Source organism: Mesoplodon mirus (genome assembly GCF_964341445.2).
Source record: "Mesoplodon mirus genome assembly, chromosome: 7".
Taxonomy (NCBI): domain Eukaryota; kingdom Metazoa; phylum Chordata; class Mammalia; order Artiodactyla; family Ziphiidae; genus Mesoplodon; species Mesoplodon mirus.
Window position 1 is genome coordinate 5,330,391 of NC_138983.1, and position 20,384 is coordinate 5,350,774.

General features: G+C 43.4%; 1 protein-coding gene across 8 annotated transcripts in view; it reads left to right on the top strand.

The window, feature by feature from the left end:
- Window positions 1-19,904, top strand: part of KMT5B (lysine methyltransferase 5B) — a 54,572-nt gene extending 34,668 nt beyond the window's left edge. For 2 of the 8 annotated variants that reach the window (XM_082628801.1, XM_082628802.1), the window contains exons 5-10: window positions 333-442; window positions 2,098-2,264; window positions 2,538-2,557; window positions 2,639-2,775; window positions 8,359-8,555; window positions 15,471-19,904. In XM_082628801.1, the coding sequence (XP_082484927.1) occupies window positions 333-442; window positions 2,098-2,264; window positions 2,538-2,557; window positions 2,639-2,775; window positions 8,359-8,555; window positions 15,471-16,951 (2,112 nt within the window). In that variant the 3' untranslated portion in view covers window positions 16,952-19,904. Of the gene's footprint in view, window positions 1-332; window positions 443-2,097; window positions 2,265-2,537; window positions 2,776-8,358; window positions 8,556-9,566; window positions 9,853-15,470 lie in introns of those variants that run through there. The other 6 variants (XM_082628798.1, XM_082628799.1, XM_082628800.1 and 3 more) reach the window with 5 other exon arrangements.
- Window positions 19,905-20,384: the final 480 nt, after the last annotated feature.

Below are 20,384 nucleotides of genomic sequence, written 5' to 3' on the forward strand. Positions count from 1 at the left end.
AGGAAACTAAAGCCTCACTTTTAGGGAACACTGACATGTTACATCCAATTTTCATAAAACTAATCACTATGCAGACCTAATAACACATCAGATACCTGTATGACTATCCACAGAGAAAACCGTCGTCCAGAAGGGAAACTTACTGTGAACTGTTAGAGTAACACAGCCAAGTCGTCAGGGACACAAGTATGGGAAATGTTAAAGTAACAAACTTTGTTACTTAATCTTAAATTTTTTCATTGTTGGTGGTGGTTTGCTTTTATAATTCTGAGGAAGTCTAGCAAGATACATAATGTAAAGTAGGTATCAGTTTTTTTTTTTTTCTGTTTTAGGTATTTATTTACTTGCGAATGTTTGCAACCGACAGTGGATTTGAAATATTGCCTTGTAATAGATATTCATCGGAACAAAATGGAGCCAAAATTGTTGCAACAAAAGAGTGGTAACTATTACACTAGCATAAACCTGTAAAGTGATTTTGTTTAAAGTTCTCTCTTAAATTACCGTTCATGTGCTAAGAAAGCCGTAGGAAGGAATAAGGCCAGAGCTTACCCTAAAGGAGCCAATGCAGCACAGGTGCCTCAGCCCAGCGACTGGGGTCGGGACGGTGAAATTAGAAGTCTGAGCTGGGGACTTCCCTGGAGGTCCAGTGGTTAAGACTTCGCCTTCCAATGCAGGGGTGCGTGTTCGATCCCTGGTTGGGGGGCGAAGATCCCACCTGCCTCGGGGCCAAAAAACCAAACATAAAACAGAAGCAGTATTGCAACAAATTCAATAAAGACTTAAAAAAATTTTTTTTTGTAAAAAAGAAGTCTGAGTTGAACCAGATCCTAGCTCTAAGCCAGAATGCTTTGTGTTTTCCTTTTATTGAGTCTGGATGCCTGCTCAAGGACTACTGAAAGGTTAGGGATGCTGGGTTTGAATAACCTGGCTTCCAGAGTCAGTCTTTTACTGGCCTCTAAGAAAGATTATGTAGGAATTGTGTGCGTAGAAGCTTCCCAGCACAATGCCTGCTTCAAAATACATATGTGTGCCAGCTTAAATAAAAGTAGTAAAGTTGAGCCCAACTAGGAGGGATAAAAGCCATACATGAAAGAGAGAATATGTGATTATATCTTTCCTCTAATGCCTGTGCCCTGCCTTAACTCCCAGAAGAAACATGTAACCCCTCTCTTACACCACCCCCGGTATTTTTTATAGCAAAAATATTAGGGTCAGGTACCTGAAAATGGAATGGGAAAGAGCCTTTCTCCTGGGCTTCTTGCGTGGGTGTGTGTACGTGAGTGAGTGTATCTGTTTGCTGTGGGACGGTATCCAGCCTGTTCATCGGCTCCCGTGGCTCCGTGTTGCACATGGCTGTGGAGGTTTGAGGTCTCGGGTTCTAGAGCTGCACCATCCAGTACCATGAACACCAGCCACGGGTAGCTGTTGAACCCTTGAAATGTGGCTAGTCTGAATTGAGAAGTGCTACAAATGTGATATACATGTGCGATTTTATATTAAATTGTAAATATTTTTCATTAATATTTCATACTGATTACCTGCTGAAATAGCATTTGGGTTATATTGGGTTAACATTTGTTACTGAAAGTACTTGCACCTGTTTTTCCTTCCTTACTGCGGCTGCTAGAACACTGACGATTGCCTGTTTGGCTTGCATGACATTCGCCGTTGCTGCTCTGCAGGGCGGCGTCCCAGTTCCGGGCTCTCCCGACCCTTCTGCTGCTTGTCTCTGTCTCCTTCCCCAGTGTCAGCAAGTTGAATGCAGTGCAGTGGGTCTTTGAGTCCTTTCTGCCTGCAAAGCACTATGCTGGGTCCGGTAGGGGATTCAGAGGTGTAGGTAGCACGATTCCTAGTGTGGACTTCCTAGTCTCTGATAGGGATAAGGCAGCTAGCTGCACAAGTAACTGTGCCCAAGGCTGTGGGGCTTCCAGGGAGAAGGAGATGACATCCAGGTGGGGATCCAAGTGAGTCAGCTAGAACATGCACAGCTAAGTCTTCTCGATTTCTGGTGTTTATTGGACAGGCTTATTTTATTAAAAGAAGCCTTACGATTTATAATTACTAGTAATTTTTAACATCACATATTTTAAATAGGAAACGAAATGACAAAATAGAATTACTGGTGGGTTGTATTGCCGAACTTTCAGAAATTGAGGAGAACATGCTACTTAGACATGGAGAAAACGACTTCAGTGTCATGTATTCCACAAGGAAAAACTGTGCTCAGCTCTGGCTTGGTCCTGCTGCGTTTATAAACCATGGTAAGCTCTGTTTCTAAGGTGTTAGCTCTAGTGTTGGGTAGCACTGCTAAAACTTAGAATGACCTTATCTTCCTTTAAAGGAGGGTTGGAAATAGAAATTCTTCTTTTTGCATAAACCTATTAAAATAAATATTCTTGTAGTTTAACTTAAGACCTGAAACTTCTATCAAAAGTTGGTAAAGTTATCTGGAAAGCTTATTTCAGATTTCTGTAATTGTTCGTGTTTCAGATCTTATCTACAGTTAATTGACTTTTCTTTTGGACATTTTTCAGATTGCAGACCTAACTGTAAGGTAAGCATAAAAAATACTTTATCTCAAGTATTTTGTTTTTGTTTCAGGTATGAGTTTCTTAATGAGTTGATTTTATTTCAGTTTGTGTCAACTGGTCGGGATACAGCATGTGTGAAGGCTCTAAGAGATATTGAACCTGGAGAAGAAATTTCTTGTTATTATGGAGATGGGTTTTTTGGAGAAAATAATGAGTTCTGCGAGTGTTACACTTGTGAAAGGTAAAGTATTAAGTAAGATATTTGGCCCTTGCGTTCTTTTAACCACCTGATGATTATGAGCATGAACTCACGTTATCTTCTCATCCTTTACAGGATAAGGGATAGTCTTTTATGTTCTACAGCATTGCACCCGGTACAGCATGCATAGCAAAACCAACGAGTGCAGAACGATGCAGGGGCCCCAGCACCTGGCCCTTTAAAATGTTAAAATCATTACCAGCAGTTATCATTACGAGTTAATCAGAATGCAAATCTGCTCAAAGAGAGAATGGGAAATACCTTACACACACATGCACACGCACGCGCCCACACACACACGGTGCCAGGGTGGGGTTGCTCCGAAAATGGCCAGTGAAGTTCACCACTGCTAATCATGTAAAAACCCTGAGGTTGTCTTGGGTACTGCCAAGCTGGGTCTTCTGGAATTGTTATGTTTTGAGGCACATGCTCTTAATAATTTCTAAGTTCTGTTACTTGGTGAAGAACTTCTTTTTGTGACCCGTCAAGATTCTGGAGTCCTTGTAGAAATCCCCCGCATCTGACTTAGCAGGACTCCTTGTCCACACTGCTCGTCTCCTTGTGGTGATTTCTGTGTGTCCGAGCTCAGAGGCAGCTTCACAAGCTTGTCCGGGCCAGTGCTGCAGGGAGGCCCCCATGCTGGCATAGGCCACACAGGGAGCACACCTGGATTTGGTTTTTTGGTTATTGTTTTTATTTTTTTAGTTGAAGTATAGTTGATTTACAAGATCATGTTAGTTTCAGGTGTACAGCACAGCGATTCGGTTATATGTGTGTATATGTATATATTCTTCTTCAGATGAGCACACCTGGATTTGTTGAGCTCATTTTACATGCTATACTGGGTGCTTTACTCACCCTGACTCATTCAGTCCTCACAGCTGTCCTGGGAGAGAGCTGGTGGTGTGGCCACACTGCAGGTGCAGAAGTCCAAGTCAGCCTGACCTCAGAGCCTTTTACTCATGGAAGCAAAGATAGGCGGTGGTACTACTTCTCCGCCAGCCAGCCGGCCTCGGGAGAAATGCTGATTCCCCAGAGCCCACGTTTCCCTTCTTTCAGGGAAGCCAGCGGTTTCCCCTGTGTCATGAGAGAGCAGAGGCATGGGGTCATGGTACAACCCCAGCTGTTTCTCTCCCAGCTCTGGGATCTTTGCCATGAAGGGAGGGCAGAAAACCTATTCCTGATGCTGCTGAATTTTTGCCCCTTTTGCAGGGAGGGAGTGGGAATGCAGGGGGATAAAATTTATCTTTTTCTAAATTAAAAAAATGGTTCAAACATTGGTTAAATCTTAGACCAGTCCACAAAAAGACCCTTTAATCCATGAAGTAGTTTAATTACAGTTGAATAATGCTTTAAAACCATTTTATAGAGATTACATAGTATAACAGTGATGTGCATGAGATCTGGCGTCAGACTCCCTCAGTTGGAATCCTGTGACTCTGCATTTCATTAGCTGTGTGATCTTGGGCAACTTAGCTGCTTTTGTGCCTTAATTACCCCATCTGTAAAATGGGGATAACATTAGAAACTATCTCATAGGGTTGCTGTGAGGATTAAATTTGTCTCACGAAAAGTATGTAAAACAGCACACACGGTTAATATTCAGATGTTAGCTATAAACTTATTTTGTGGTTTCTGGTTATTCTCCCATTAGAATGCAAGTTCCATGAAGGCCAAGATTTTTATCTTTTTCATTTACTGCTGTACTCCCAGCGTCCAGAACAGTACCTGACATATAATAGGTGCTTGATAAATATTTGGTGAATGAATGAATGGAGTAAGTAATATGCTAAATATGCTTTTGGAGGCTGTCCTGAAAAATGTAACCACATACACAGGATTCCAGACCACCCCTGAAACAGCTCTTTGCCTAGTTTAGAACCCCATGTGTCATCATGTTCCTCGGGCAGATTAGTTCTCTTCCAGGAGACTGTTTCTCACTGGTCAGAAGGGCTATCCTGCCTGCTCCACAGGGTTAGTGAGGAATAAATAGAAACATGTGCAAATCCTTTTTTAATGGAAAGGCCTCATACAGAGCAGTAGGCTCAGCTATTGTCAGACTGTTTGGGAAGTTGGATTTAAAGGTTGGCTGGGAATGTTCTTGAAATTCTCAGGAGCACCAGATTGTTTCTGCCTTTCCAGAAATTAGGCGAGAGGATGAGACCAAAGGAACTTATTCAATTATTCATCATATAGTAACTGAGTAGTTAGTTACTTTATGTTAGGCCTCATGCAGGCAGGGTAAACAAGACTAGCACAGTGCCAGCTGTGAGGGCAGTGCCATGAAAGGGACACACACACAGGGTGCTAGTTGCTGTAGGGTGAAAAGAGGTGGCCCAGTGCAGGAAGGAGAGCGGACAGAGGGTTTACAGAGGTGCTGACATCGTGGGTACAGCGTCCAGGGTACATTTGACGCGCGCTTCTGGGAAATAACCGTCCTAACAAAATAGTAATTGTAATACTTTCATAAGTAATACGGCAAATTTCACTCTAGAAAATTTGAGAAATGAAATCTAATGAGGGACCGAAGAGTATGAAGGACCAAATTGTTTTAAAGCTTATATGAAAGTATGTCTGATGATAGCCAAGAAAAAATTTCTAAAGTATAGTTAGGGGCAGTTGGCCTTATTAAAAATTTACTGTGAAACAGTTGTGATCAAAACTTGATGATGCTGGCCGATATGGACAAATAAGAGGACATGAACAGACTCCTGAAACAGAGCCGAGTGTGTATGAAGTCTTAATACCACGTGTGGGGAAATGATGATTTCTTTAATAAATAATAGTGACATAATTCATTGTGCGCCTGGAAGAAAACCAAGCTCAACTCCTATCTCACACCATATACAAGATAAATTCCAGATCGATTAAAATTTTTAATTTAAAAATATAATGTAAGGTGATTAGAAAAAAAATTAGGAGAATATACGTCTACCCTTGGGGTAGTGGAAATCTTCTGAAAGAAGTTAAGACAAGAAGTGGTGAATATGAAAATTTTTGAATAGCTGAAAGCAAAAGTCAGATTAGTGACAAACTGAAGGGGGAAAAAAGTACATACACGGCAGAGTTAATATCCCAAGGACAAAAAGCTCCTATAAGCTCATTAAAAAAAAAGACAGACTTCCACTAGAGAAAAGAGAGGTAAGGAAGATGCTACACAGAAACTGATGGCCATAAGCAAGGAAAACAATAACTAGGTATCCGTTTTCGCTCTCACGTTGGCAAAACTTGGAAGTGTAGGCTGTGCTGCTGGTGAGGGTGTGGAGAAACAGGCACTTAACACAGTGTCACTAGGGGCTGTAAATTGCTATAACCTTTTGGGAAAGTAATCTGGCAATATTCGTTCAAAATAATCACACCCTTTTGTCTGGCAGTCAGTTCCATATGGAAGAATCTATCCTATGGAAGTAGGAGCATTAGTTAGTAAGGATTTGGTTTCAAAGCAGGGTAGCGGCAGCATTCATGGTGGCGAGCAAAAACCAAAAACCTACAAGTTTCAGTAACCATCAGTAGTGCTCGAATAGATTATGGAATGTTTAGTCTGTGTAAAAGGTACAACTTTCAAAACGTGTTCAATTCAGATTTACTTGTGCGTGATGTAATAAGAAAGCTGGGGGAGGAAAAAGAAAGCAAGCTGGTTGCTGAGTAAGATGTATGGTATTATCCTCTTTGGGTTTTGTTTGCTTAGGAAGAAACAACAATACGAATAGGTGTGTAGCTCATGGCAAAGGAGCAGAAGATGAGGTGCTGGCAGATGGTTAGCACTGGCGCCCGGGCGGGGTGGGGGGGGGCTCTGGGGATGGAGGCTGGCTGGGGAGCACTATTGACTTCTGCTTTATGGAGACAGAGCCTAAGATTGTCTCACCTGTGGCAGCAAACACGAGCATGTGTTACTGTCATAAGTTAAAAAGAAGTAAAGGAAGTAGAGAAACAGATGAATGGGGGAGTTCTACTTTAAAAAAAAAATTTCCAGATAATTCCACCATGATCATTTATTTTGTATTTAAGTAAGGCCCATCTTTCCAGAAATATTACAAGTTATGCACAGAATATCTGAAAAAATTGATTAATTCCTTAATCCACCTGAAATGAAACAGCCTTTAGGATATACGCATTTACTTTCTGAATATACTTTATGGTGGAGTGGAGTGTAATTAATTGTCGGCCTGCCGTGGTGAAGGTTACCTAGAGGCTTTTACAGTGATTTCTAATACACCTTTTGGGAAAAGAATTGAGGCAGTCCCACAATATGTGTGTTGTTTTTACAAAAGCATTAATAAAAGTAGAATTCCAAATCCATTCTAGGAAGGCAAAGAAGGCAAGAATGCTCACCTTAGTCACCAAGCCATAGCCCCTGCGTTCAGACTAGGTCTGTACTCCTCCCTGGCGTCAAGAGGTTTAAGAGGGAGGGAGAGAAAATAAAATTTCTGTTCTCCCTTAGCAAAAGGTGAAACGCTCACATTCCATGGAGGAGAAAAGTTATTTGCTCCTCATCTAAATCCTGAAAGAAAGAAATCACATGGGATCTTTTGGAGGGCAATATTGCTTTCATAATGGGAAGCGTTCACAATTTTGCCTCAAGTTCAGAAGCTGTTATTATATGGCTTTTCTTTCACAAGCTAAGGCCAGTGAAAGGCAAGTCAGTGAAGGCAATTTTGGCCAAAGAGATTTATCATTTTTTAAATGCAATATGTAGCGCTTAATTTTTTAACCTCATTAATTTATATTTTATTTATTCTTTTGAGCAGAGCGAGTAGAAATTTACCTTTATAACACTGAATCAAGCAAAGATTTGCAAAGCTAGGTTCATTAAGGAAGTTTAGGAGGACTTCTTATTAAGCACCCACTTCATTAGAATTTATATAAATATAAATAACTAAAGCAGGTTACAAATCATTCTTAGCCAGTGGTAAAAGCAAGTCTTTTAATGTCTTTTATTTAGTAACATTTTGTTAACTGTGTTCATTCAGTAACTTTAAAGGAGGAATTTAACAGTTTTCATTATTCCAGAAGTGAGATTTTCACTAGGGTAGCCTCGCCTTCTTATACAGAATTTCAGTTAGTGTTTGTTTGTATCTAACATTAGCTTCTAAGCAGTGACTTAATTTATGGAAATTCGCCGGTTCCTCTTTTAATTCTGTAATTCTCAATATTCAGTGACGTAGTGTTAAATTACGCAGAACAAAGCTGGGATATAATTAACAGGTGGGTTATTTCAGTTACAGTTTAGACCTAATTATTGTACCAATCGGTTTTGAAATTGAAATTGTATTTATTTTTACCTACTCTTGAAACTCTACAGGGTCCAACCAATAGCTTCTCATGGGCAATGAACAGTCGATTGACAGTAGTCATAACAAATTGTTTTATTTTAAATCTGGGGCTTTTTTGCATTAATTTTCTATATGTATGTGTTTTGAGAGTCCTCGGCTTAGCGGCTCTCCAGTGGCGATGAGGGCCTCATCCGTCCGTCACGCTTGCTGATCCGATGCGGCCAAGCGCGCTCGGCGACCAGGCTTATGTCGGGGAGGACGCTGTGTGTAACCTGTGCTCTTTCTCTTTCAGGCGGGGAACTGGTGCTTTTAAATCCAGAGCGGGACTGCCTGCGCCTGCTCCTGTTATCAATAGCAAATATGGACTCAGAGAAACAGATAAACGTTTAAATAGGCTTAAAAAGTTAGGTGACAGCGGCAGAAGTTCAGACAGTCAGTCTGTCAGCTCTAACACTGATGCAGATACCACTCAGGAGACAGACAATGCAAGTAAGTAAGGGAGATTCCATAAGCATATCTTTTGTTTCTTTAAGTATTTTCACATAGTTTGCTTTCTAAAGCATGCTCTGATAGTTCTGATCTGTTAAACATGGAGAGAAACTCTGGGATTCATGCACTTCACCGGCACTGCAAGGTTCTAGAAGTGATTCGAGCACAAAAGCAGTCTGTATCATGCCTCCAGATTTAGTATGGTACTAAATTGTCTGCTTTTCTTGAATACTGGGTAACTGGATATTAAATTCTCCATCGTGTGTTCCAGGGTCATCATGTGTTTGACAGAAAGCTTTTCAAGGTGTTAGTTTCTCTGTAATGATATTGTTAGGTCCGCAAGAAGACAAAGGACGGGGTGGCGTCACACAGGCACATACGTGTTCTGCGCCTGGCCAGTCTGTTAGGATGGATGATGGACTTGGGGAATTCATAGCTTCTGGCCTCAAGGCTTCCACCCTTTTACTGCTTGCTTGCCATTTTCAAAATGGAACTGACCCAATTCACCAAACCACCAGTTACCAGACTCAGAATTGTGATAGAGGAGCAGTTTGAATGTCATTATACTGTGACGTGTTGTAATACCCACTCGACCAAAAGTAGCAAGAGAGATGAAAAGGAGAAAGAAACAAGCTTTAAGATACCACTTGTGGGGGGGGGGGTGGCAAGACCTGATAGAAACTGGAAAAAGAGAATGAAGAATAAAGAGAAAAGAAAGAGAAGAATCCTAAGTGAGCACAAGAAAACACATCACGTTTGTGGAGCCTTGAAGTCCTGGCACCATCCTGATTGCTACTGTTTTTCATCTGGGTAACACCAGTTTTCTCTAGTTGCCACTAAAGCCGTAGGCTCCTTAGTCTGACTTGTCTCTGATAGGAATAAAGTTTAAAAGTTTTAACTTGATGGTCCCCAAAGTATGCCTGTTTTGGCACTATAAATGTCCATACATACTTGTTAGCAGTAAGTACCGTCTGAGGTCTGATTATTTTAGACTCTTCTCCCTGTCTTCAGATGTTTTCAGCCCAACTCTGGGTACTCCTCTCCACTACAGAAAATCCCAAAGAAAAGGGAAGGTGTCTCCCGTGACGGTGACTGTCACTGCCGTGAATCCTGACTCTACCTTCTGCTGGGAGTCAGAGGCCAGGGGTAACCTCTGCCGTGGAAGAGCGATGCCGCATTCCTATTCCAGTCTTTAACATCCAAAGTGAACAAAGAAGAGCAGTTAGTTTGTCATTCACTGTTGATTGTTGGTTTTAATAATAAACGCAGCATAATCAACATTTTGTTTTCTGAGTCTGGTTCCTTGGTGAAACTGGCGACTTGTGAAGCCCATTTTATAAATGTCTACATAAAAACGCTTAGGAGTGTGCTGCCAGCCACATGTGGAGATGGCCACGACACTGTCCACGTGGCTCTGTGACGTTCGTGCGGGTGTTTTGTGTTATGCGTTAACCATATACTGATGTGTAGATACTGAACTCAGTACACCACTTAGTTTAAAAAATCAAAATAGGAAATATTTTTAGAAGGTGTTGAGTGTTCTATTATGTGACCATCTATGGGATATTTACTAATAAACCAAATACATGTTCAAAGCCTGCTAGTTGTTAAAAAGAGAGAGAGAAGTGTATGAGACTTGGGCCCCTCCCTTGGGGAGTTTATGCCTTAGCTCCAGGATGGGACCAGTACACAGTAACTATGCAGAGCAGACTGTAAATGCCGCTTCCTAAAGGCTAGAGGGACTAGGTAATCCCTTTGAGCTGTAGTCTCAGCATTACAGAATAGAAATGTAGCACTTTACCGTGACTGCTTATATTAGGGTGCTTACTTTATTCAGATTACTTTTCTGCAGATGATTGTCTTGAGTAATTCAAGGGTTGGCATAAGTAGCTTTGAGGGTCATGTGACAGCTGCTAGACGTGGCTCAGGGCTCTGAAGGAGCTCGAGGTTTGCCTCAGTGGTCTCTGAGAACATTGTGCACTAAGTATGTTCATAGCAGTGTTTTCTCGGGCTCTTACATGTGTTCTTTTAGGCTGTATTTCTTTTGCTGTTTGTGTCTTGACCAAACCCTTCTACCTGTTTGAAAGAAAAGGCTTTTTGAGACTGCAGTGGATGCAAGGCCAGATGTGCCCAAGCCTTTCTCCCAAGGGGCGTGGGCATACATCTTGTGTATAGATTCCGAGTACCCATCTTATCCTGCAGTTTGGTTAGAATTAAGCAGCTGACAGCTAGAGAGGAACTGCTTTCTTTGAAAAACGTGTTTGTTCTTTTTAAAGAAACGTTTCTGCCTAGTTGGAAGAAAAAATTATTTCTTCCTTCCATGCAGGTCCTTTTTTGGAAGGTGTCTCAAGAACCACAACTTGACTGTTTGCTTTAGGATCCAGAGAGGAGACAAGAAAGCCATTTTCACAGATTCAGTCCACAGACCTGAATTATACTGCCATTACTAGAAGAGTCGGGGTTTTTAGGCCTCTTGTGCCTCCGTGGCTAGGCCACCCCCATAGTGCTGCGTCCTGGACGTGAGTCACTGAAAATGCCACGAGTTGGTGCAAGTCCCAGAGGCCTCCCACCAGTGGAATAAGTTCACTCAGCTGGACTGAGGAGCGCCTGTCCTGGAGACAGTGGGCTGGGCCACCAGCTGTCACTCTTTATCCGGCCACAGACATCACTGGTTGGTCTGAACACTTTTCTGCTGAGCCTGCCGGCTGCTTCAGAATCCTTTCCAACACCTTTTCCAGCCATTCACTCCTGTGTTGGTTGCATGAGGTTGGAGCCTGCTTCTTGTGCCTGACAGACTCCTTGAACTGGAGTCTTTAAAATCCTATTGAGGGTTTTTTGGATCCTCATGTTGGGAACATGCCAAGCTGTGTGTGGCCCTCGTGTTCCCTTGGCTCCACAGTGTGTGTTTCTGGGGCTTGTCCACTGCAGAGCATGGGTGCAGCCCGAGCGTTCTGGAAACTTTGATGTCGTTTTGCTGCTCTCGTGTCTGGCTGTCATCCTCGATGCCCACACAGAGCTGCCGTATGATTTTGAGGACACCCTGAGGGAACCGCGATAGCTGTACCTTGGGTCCTTTCCCAGGAGCTGGGACTGGCCCCGTAATAGCTCTGTGGTGTCCCTTAGAGGCCGTGTGACGGTGCGGTGAAAAGCTTGAGATCTGGAGCCACAGACCTCAGTGCACGTCCCATCTCTGCCGCTGACCGGTGGACGCTCTTAGGCACGCTAGCCCACCGGAACTTGGTTTCGCTTAGTGTAATAGCTCTTACTTCAGAGAATGCTTATTATGATTGAGATCATACTAATTTGCCCATTTGGCACTGTACCTAGTATGTACTAATTGCTAAGAATGTGTATCTTCACCTGAAATTACTGTCTAGGTTTATGCATTTGGGATTTGTCCCAGCCATGAGGGAAGAGAGCCACACGTGGTGTGTTAGTGCCAAAGCCAGGGCAGCCGTGGCCGTGCCTTCCCTCCACTGTGTCAGGATCCTCAGTCTCTTGATAGACTTTTCTTAGTTTGCTGTTGTGACCGCCGTCTCTCCCTCAGCCTACTGTTGCTGGCACTCACCCCCATCCCCCCGCGCTAGTGTAGCAGCGCCTTCGTGGCGCAGTGAAGGCCCTGGGTGCTTAGGCAAGTTGCTCACATTTCTCTCACCCGGCCGGCCTGTGCCTTTTCTGCCCTTTGACTTGAGCACACCTTTTAGCTGGGCTTTTGTTGAGATAACGCTTTTCAGACAAAATGAGAATACACTGTTAAATACATAAATATGTGAGTGAAGTCTCTCTATTGAAATAACACGTAGCATCAAATTCAGTCTCTCTTGTGCTCTTTAAAACACACTCTGAAGTGCCTTGTCCGTGGTTCACTGCAGTCGGCTAACAATGAGCCTCTCGGAAGGAGGGGTGGAAGCGGGAGAGCCCAGATGCAAAATCACCGTAAGTGAGATTCATCCAGTGATTCAACATCAGGGCCCAAGTGAGGAGACTCCCAGGTGCCGTGAAGAGCCATAGGCAGGGTGGCCTGTCACGTGTAGAGTCGTGAAAGGCTTCCTGAGAGAAGTGCTTGCTGAGCTGAGTCTTAAAAGGGGAGGAGACGTTGGCCAAGTGAACCGTGCTCAAAGCAGAGGGAACGTCCCAAATGAACACGTGGGCACGAGTGTAGGGTTTGCATCAGTAAAGGTCATCAAGGCTGGAGTTGAAGGTGGGAAGAAGGGATGTGAGCATAATTTAAAATTTTGGACTTTATTCTTAGGTATTAGGTTATTGGCAGGTTTAAAGCCCAGAAGTGCCGTGGCGTACTAGGAGAATCATCTGGGCTGCGTGGTGGGGGATGGAATGTCGGGGAAGCAGTAGGGAGGCATGGAAAGGCGGGAGCTAGTGCCAGAGTCGAGGCAGGAAACGGTGGCATCAGGAATGGAGAGAAGGAAGTGGTTCTAGCGATACTGCAGGAGTGGACTCCACAGGACCGCTGGCTGGTCGGTGTGAGTTAGCGAGGGCAGGCGTCAAGGATGACCTCCCCGTGTCTGCTTGGGCAGCTGGCTGGATGGTGGTGGTATTGACCAAGATGGAGAACGTAGGCTTGGTGGTGAGTTCCCTTTGGGCATGTTGACTTGTGAGGGGCTCACGAGACAATCTTAGCAGGCGATCAAGGTCCCAGTGGACCTTCGGTGATGCGGATTTGTAATGAAGGCGAGAATCAGGCTAGCGACTGTGGTTTGGGAACTGCCAGCATATCGATGGTGACAGCCGTGGAGGAGTGGCTGCTTACCGCCTGGAGACTGAGTAGAGTTTTCAAGGGGCCTAGGATAGCAGAGGCCTGAGGAGTGCAGTCCACTGGGCAGATGGAGGAAGAGGGCCCGGGACACGGAGGGAAGGCCAGGAGAGGATGCTCTCGCAAGCAGCCAAGGAGAGAGGGTTTTCAGGAAAAATAATAGCTAGCGGCGTCACATTCTGCAGAGAAGGGAACAACGGCACAGGCTGGAAGGGGCTGCTGGGTTTCAGGCCGAGGAGACCGTGAGGGGGGCTAGCAGAGGTGCTGCTGAGGAGGACAGGCTGGATCCGCACTGCAGGGGGCCTGCAGTCAAGGATACACGGCATAAGTGATCATTGTGGAGGGGCGGTTGCAGGTAGGAAATGAGAACCGCTGGCCTTGGTCGTAGAATGGTCCTTGAAGAGCCACAGACAGCAAAGTCTCACCATAGCCACACTTGAGAGAGGCAGGCACCAACACCGGTGTGTTTACATCATAAGCACATCGACTCTCACCTTGTAGGAAGCCTTGTAAGCACAAAGAAATCCTTTAGCAAAAGCAGTCCCTAAATATCCTTATAGTTAAAAAATTATTTCTGATAAGTTCTGTATAATTCAGTTCATAATACGTCGGTGGTTCTCAAATTGAGTGGCACCCAAACTTTACTGCCACTACTGTTCTAAAAACAAGTTGCCTCCCTGGTAGCATCCCGCACAGATAAACGTGTTCTTGGTTCAATCAGTGGATCTCACTCCTGGGAATTCTGCTGGTTTGGAGATTCCCAAAGCCATTCGTGAGCCGGTCTTCCTGAGTCCAGAGACTTCTGTTCTTGGCGGGTTGATATTTCTGGAATGCAGTTATGCGTTCTTGCTCCTCTCCCTCAATTAAAAACTAACTAACGGTAACCTGACTAGCTCAGCCATGCAGAAGGAACAGCAGTCACCCTGGCGACCCTCAGGCGTGTAGTAAGCAGCAGTCTTGTCGGGCAGCGTGCTGGGCTTACCCACGTTCCCTGGTTTTTATTCCCTCTGTTTTCTGTCGAGAGGTGGTGATGATTCGTTTGGTCATCTCAACTTCCCTAGTGAATGATTTAAAGGGGTATTTTGATGGGAAGAGCTTTTCAGGTGGGGGATAGGGAGCAGACTAAGTGATCGAGAAAGTGACTCACGTAAAACGCCATGACTATAAATCCAAAATGTAGACGTAGAGAAAAACAAAGGTGGCGGAAAGGAAAGTCAGTGGCAAGGTCAGAGGCTCACCACGCGGCCACCTTACACTTGAGTCACATACAAGCCTTTTGAGAAGCCGTTCAGCTGTCATGATAGTTCTCAGGTTGTCATCCCCAGTAGGTTGTCATCCCCTTGTCCAGAGGAAGGAAGTTGGGTCCCCCTTGTCCCAAGAGTATAACTCTAGCAGTGCGCTTCTCCCCCCTTTCGGTTTGATTGTCGGTGGCGGGCAGTCAGCGGAGGGAAGGGGCCCAGTAAGTTCCGCAGCCTTCAGAGTCCCTGCTGGTCCTCACAGCATTGAAGGGAACAGCTTAGACGGTGCGGTATTTGGGGGTAAATGTCTAGTGGGAGTAACAATATGTGGTTCTTAGGATCTCTTTTTCTTATTTGAAAACATCGTGATAGAATTTGTGTCTGAGAGCCCGTTAGTCATCTGTTGCTGTTCTGGATTACTAGTCAAGTAATATACTTTGAGTTAATGAATAATGGATCTTAGAAACATTTTAAATGATGATTTTAGGAAGAATTTGTGAAAGAAAAATATTATTTTTACTTAGCTTTACTTCAAATATTTTATGTGGTGAAAGACTAAATCAGGGAAAGAAATACTCAGTTTGGACTAGTGTCGTCGTGGTAGATTAAGGACACTTAGAGTGAAATCCAGGTCCTTGCTGTGCTAAGAGCTCTTCAGCCCTAAAATTACGTACCTGGAAAGTGAATAGATGCTTCTTAAATTAGAGGCAGAAATTAGAATGTAAAGGAAAACCGTAGGAAGTGCTTGTGTGCTGGCAGAAATGCAACTGGGGTCTGTCTACCGCGTTTTTTGTTTCATCCAAACATTTCAGAGCTAATCGTCCGGGTGTTGGCGTTGTTTTGTTGAACGTTACCGTGTTCCCAAGACTGTTTTTCATCCTTTTTTTTTTTTTTTAAACTTTGCAGCTTCTAACCGAAAATCTTCAGTTGGTATGAAAAAGAACAGCAGCAAGAGCAGAGCATTAACAAGGCAGTCTATGTCAAGAATTCCAGCTTCTTCCAACTCTACCTCATCTAAGCTAACTCCTATAAATAATTCCAGGGTACCAAAGAAACTGAAAAAACCTGCAAAGCCTTTACTTTCAAAGATAAAATTAAGAAATCATTGCAAACGGCTGGAGCAGAAGAGTGCTTCGGGGAAACTCGAAATGGGGAACTTAGTACTTAAAGAGCCTAAAGTAGTTCTGTACAAAAATTTGCCCATTAAAAAAGATAAGGAGCCAGAGGGACCAGTCCCGGCCGCGGTGGCCAGTGGGTGCTTAACTAGACACGCGGCGAGGGAGCACAAGCAGAACTCCGGGCGAGGCGCCCCTGCACACCTGGAGGGTGCCCCCTGCACCTACCCAACCAGGCGGTCCATGAGGACGAGGATGAATTTGAAGGAGACCTCCGACATCACGCTTGAACCAAATACGTTGGATGGCTACAAAAGCAGCGTGACGGAACCTTGCCCAGACAGTGGCGAGCAACCACCTCCTGCAGTGCAGGAAGAAGAGCTGGCTGGCGAAGCTGCACAGGAGGGGGAGGCCAAGTGTCCTAAGAGTGGCGGCAGCGTGTCAAAACAGAAATCACGGCGAGGGAGACTGGGGAGACAGTCGGCAGAAGCAGAGGAATCCGCCGCGGTGCGCGAGTCCCCTGGCAGAGCTGGCGCGGGGCGAGAGGGGGTGGGGTCCCACCCTGACCAGGGCGAGCACAGCAGCCTGGAGGGCGTGCCCGGGAGCTACACGGACTGGCCCCCTTCTCCTGTTAGCGGTTCTGTGGTCGCATCAGACAGCTTCAAAACAAAAGACGGCTTCCGAACTGCAAAAAGTAAAAAGAAGAGGCGGATCACTAGGTACGATGCACAGTTAATCCTAGAAAATAACTCTGGGATTCCCAAATTGACTCTTCGTAGGCGTCATGACAGCAGCAGCAAGACAAATGACCAAGAGAATGATGGAATGAATTCTTCAAAAATAAGCATCAAGTTAAGTAAAGACCATGAAAATGATAATAATCTCTATGTAGCAAAGCTTAATAATGGATTTAACTCAGGACCAGGCAGTAGTTCTACAAAATTAAAAATCCAGCTAAAACGGGACGAGGAAAGTAGGGGGTCGTATACGGAGGGGCTTCACGAAAATGGGGTGTGCTGTAGTGATCCTCTCTCTCTCCTGGAGTCGCGCATGGAAGTCGATGACTATAGTCAGTATGAGGAGGAAAGTACCGGTGATTCCTCCTCTTCAGAGGGAGATGAGGAGGAGGATGACTATGATGATGACTTTGAAGATGACTTTATCCCTCTTCCTCCAGCTAAGCGACTGAGGCTCATAGTTGGGAAAGACTCTATAGATATCGACATTTCTTCCAGGAGAAGAGAAGATCAGTCTTTGAGGCTGAACGCATAGCAAGCTCTTGGTCTTAATTCGACCCGGGATAACTAAAGAAATAACCAATTCCAGTCAGTTACTCCTCAACTGAAAACATTTTAGGGGCAGCACTTCTGTTGTCTTTTCACTTATCAGCATAATACTGTAGAAAGTGTACAGCGTACTGACTCTTCTTAAAAGTCTGATTTGTGCAAATTTTTATTGTACTTTTTAAATAGCCTTCTTATGTGCAATTCTGAGTTAGAGGTAAAGCCCTGTTGTAAAATAAAGGCTCAAGCAAAATTGTACAGTGATAGCAACTTTCCACACAGGACGTTGAAAACAATAATGTGGCTACACAGTTTTCTTTTTTTATCTTTAAGAGCATCAACTGGCTCTTTAATATATGACTAAAAAATAATTTAAAACAAATCATGGTAGCAGCATATTAAGGTTTTCTAGTATATGCTAATATCACCAGCAATGTTCTTTGGCTTTTTGATTTATTTGCTAGATGTTTCCCCCTTGGAGTTTTGTCAGTTTCACAGTTTGCTGGCCCAGGTGTACTGTTTGTGACCTTGGTTAAATAGCAGACCATCGGTCGGGTGGGAGTGAAATTGGTTTCTTTAAAAAAAAAAACAACAAAAAAACAATTACATGCGTGACAGCTAACTTTTCAGTACGTTATATGTACGAGGGTAGCAGTGTGCAGGATGAGTTTCGATACAGCGTATTTATTGCTTGTCATGTAAATTAAAGACCTTGTATTTAACACTTTTCAATCCTTTTAGATAAAATTGTTCTTTGCAAGAATGATTGGTGCTTATTTTTTCAAAAAATTTGCTGTGAACAAATGTGATGACAACAAGCAACATTTATCTAATGAACTACAGCTATCTTAATTTGGGTCTTCAAGTTTTCTGTTGCACTTGTAAAATGCTACAAGGAATATTAAAAAACTCTATTCACTTTAACTTATAATAGTTTATGAAATAAAAACATGAGTCACAGCTTTTGTTCTGTGGTAACCTATAAAAAATGTTTGTCCTTGAAATTCAGTGTAAAGAACTGAAAACAGTGTATATGTTGTAAATATTTGTGTGTTGTGAGAAATTTTTGTCATAAGAAATTAAAAGAACTTACCAGGAAGGTTTTTAAGTTTAGAAATATTCATGCCAATAAAATAGGAAATTATAAATATATAGTTTTAAGCACTGCATCAGTGGGAGTTCTTGGCTTATGTTAGTTTATGTATGAAAATATCAAAGATTTTTTTGACTATATTATCAGTTAAACAAAAAGAGGAGTCATTTAATTTGTTTTTGAAGCACTTTGAGAAGAGAAATTAATTTTAAGTAACTTAATGAGCAAAATTTTGATTACTACTTTATGTTCAGTACCAACCTTCCATTTCTCTGGATTGTTTTACAAATCATTGGACAAAGAATTTGAGAATATAAATCTGTAGCAGGTGTTTGACACCAGTGGGTCTCTCTATTTCTGGGAAATGTGTACATGTACTTTCAAATATACAGTGTTCCTAAGTGAAATCAATTTAGGAGATTCGTGTAGTGTCTAGAAAAGTAGCCCATATCTTTAAATACTAAAAGGAATCTGCAGGTAATGAGAAGTCCAGTGGAGAAAACCTCAATGCTTACTGTTACTACTTGTTGATTCCTACCAGTTTCTAGGTTCCTGGGGACATTATTTAAATTAAGTTCCTTAGAACTATTGCTAGTAGGTTCCAAATAGAAATTAGTAACATTCATAAAAGTTCTTTAAATTTAGAATTTTTTTCTCCTTCTGTTCTTCAAGGAATTACTTCTATAGTCTTCTGTCGTCTCGTTCCTGTTTGTTACGGTGCAGTTTCATCCTCAGGTATTAATGTGGGAGCAGGTGGCTGACCTCCTCGCCCGCTCACACCCCCCTTTGCTCGCTCCGTCTAGAATTCTTCACCTCTCGAAGCAGGGCAGCCCTGCAAGGTCTGTCGCAAGGCACTCGGAGCAGTCTACAACCTCACCCAGTCCTCCTGGTGTCTCTGGGTGGCAGTGGGAGACTCAGGCCACTGAGAAGGTCACGCTTAGACCCTGTGTCTGGGAGGTACCAGAGAGCAGGGGGTTGTCTTTTATTCCCACCATAGTTTGGAGTCTTTCAAAGAGGTTCAGAGACTAAATCTTGAACTGTTTTCTTGGATTACCAACAATAGCCATTTCAGGAATTTCAGTCTTAAGGAAAAAGTAACAAAATACCGCATTTCCCACTTTACTCCATTTTTAAGCTTAATTTTAGTAATTTATTTATGATGTTTAACTTTATTGAGGCCTCGTCTTTGGGGGCTGACCTTCCCGTGGGTCCGAGCAGTGACGTTAGGTGGTGGTCACTGCCTCAGGAGTTGGTGTGCACAAGCGCTCGGCAGCCACTGCCGGCGCCTTCCAGGGAAACCTAATTTCCGTTTTTACAGTTAGGGGCCTCGGAGCTGGTCTAGCTCTGCTGTAGAACTTCACTGTGTGGAATGGCGAAATCCACACACTGATGACCACTTGGAAGAGGTTGCATTCAATAAAACTTAGCTAGAGCTTATGCAATGATTGGTAAAGATTTTGGCATTGTAAGAATTAGGAAATGATCATAGAAATATATGTAAAGTATTCAATTTTCAATCATTTTTCAAATTACTGTTTTAAATTGTTTTGCTGAGTTGTAATACTTTTGAGATACAATGTATTCCTTGTACTGAAAGAATGAAAAAAGGACTTTTTCAGCATTTGAGGTAAGTTCTTTAATGTTTCATTAAAAACATTTTTTACAAATATTTTGTACATGCACTTGCAGTATTGAGGTTAATCATTTTAATAAATTCGGAAATTAAAACAGTTTGGCCGGTGTTCACTGTATCTGAGAAGAAAAGATCAAAGTGGTGACTTTGTCCACAAGGTTTTCACGTACAGTAGAATTTGTAAAATCACACTTTCTGAAGCTTTTCAGTATCTGTGAGTGTTCTGAGCCCTGGTCTCCTTTTGCTTCTGGTGCCGTTTGGTTTAAGCCGGGGGTAAGCACTCGTTCCTCTCTCGGTGGGGAGGCCACTTTTAAACTGCATAGCCCCCTGGCCCTGGAGCCCAAGAAGGCTTTTGCTACCCAGTTATTAATGGTGCCTGATTACTTGGTTTTTTTCCCCTCTTCTGAATTGGACAGAACTGGCATATCCAGCACTGGCGTGAGTCATTTTTTTCTCCCAGTTACTGTAGCAAAACTTAGTTGAGAAAGGAAATGTGACTGGCTTAGGAGTCAGGAAACCTGAATGTGCCGAGCTCTGCAACATGTGGGTGACCCCGAGAAAGCTGCTCACCCCCAGATCTCCTCTTTGCAGCACCTGTAGGTCAGCATGGACACCTGGTCCTGTTGCCAGTTAAGCTTCAGGATGAGCTGCGTCCACTCTCGGTGAGGGCGGTCAGGGTGAGTGGTGCAGACCAGG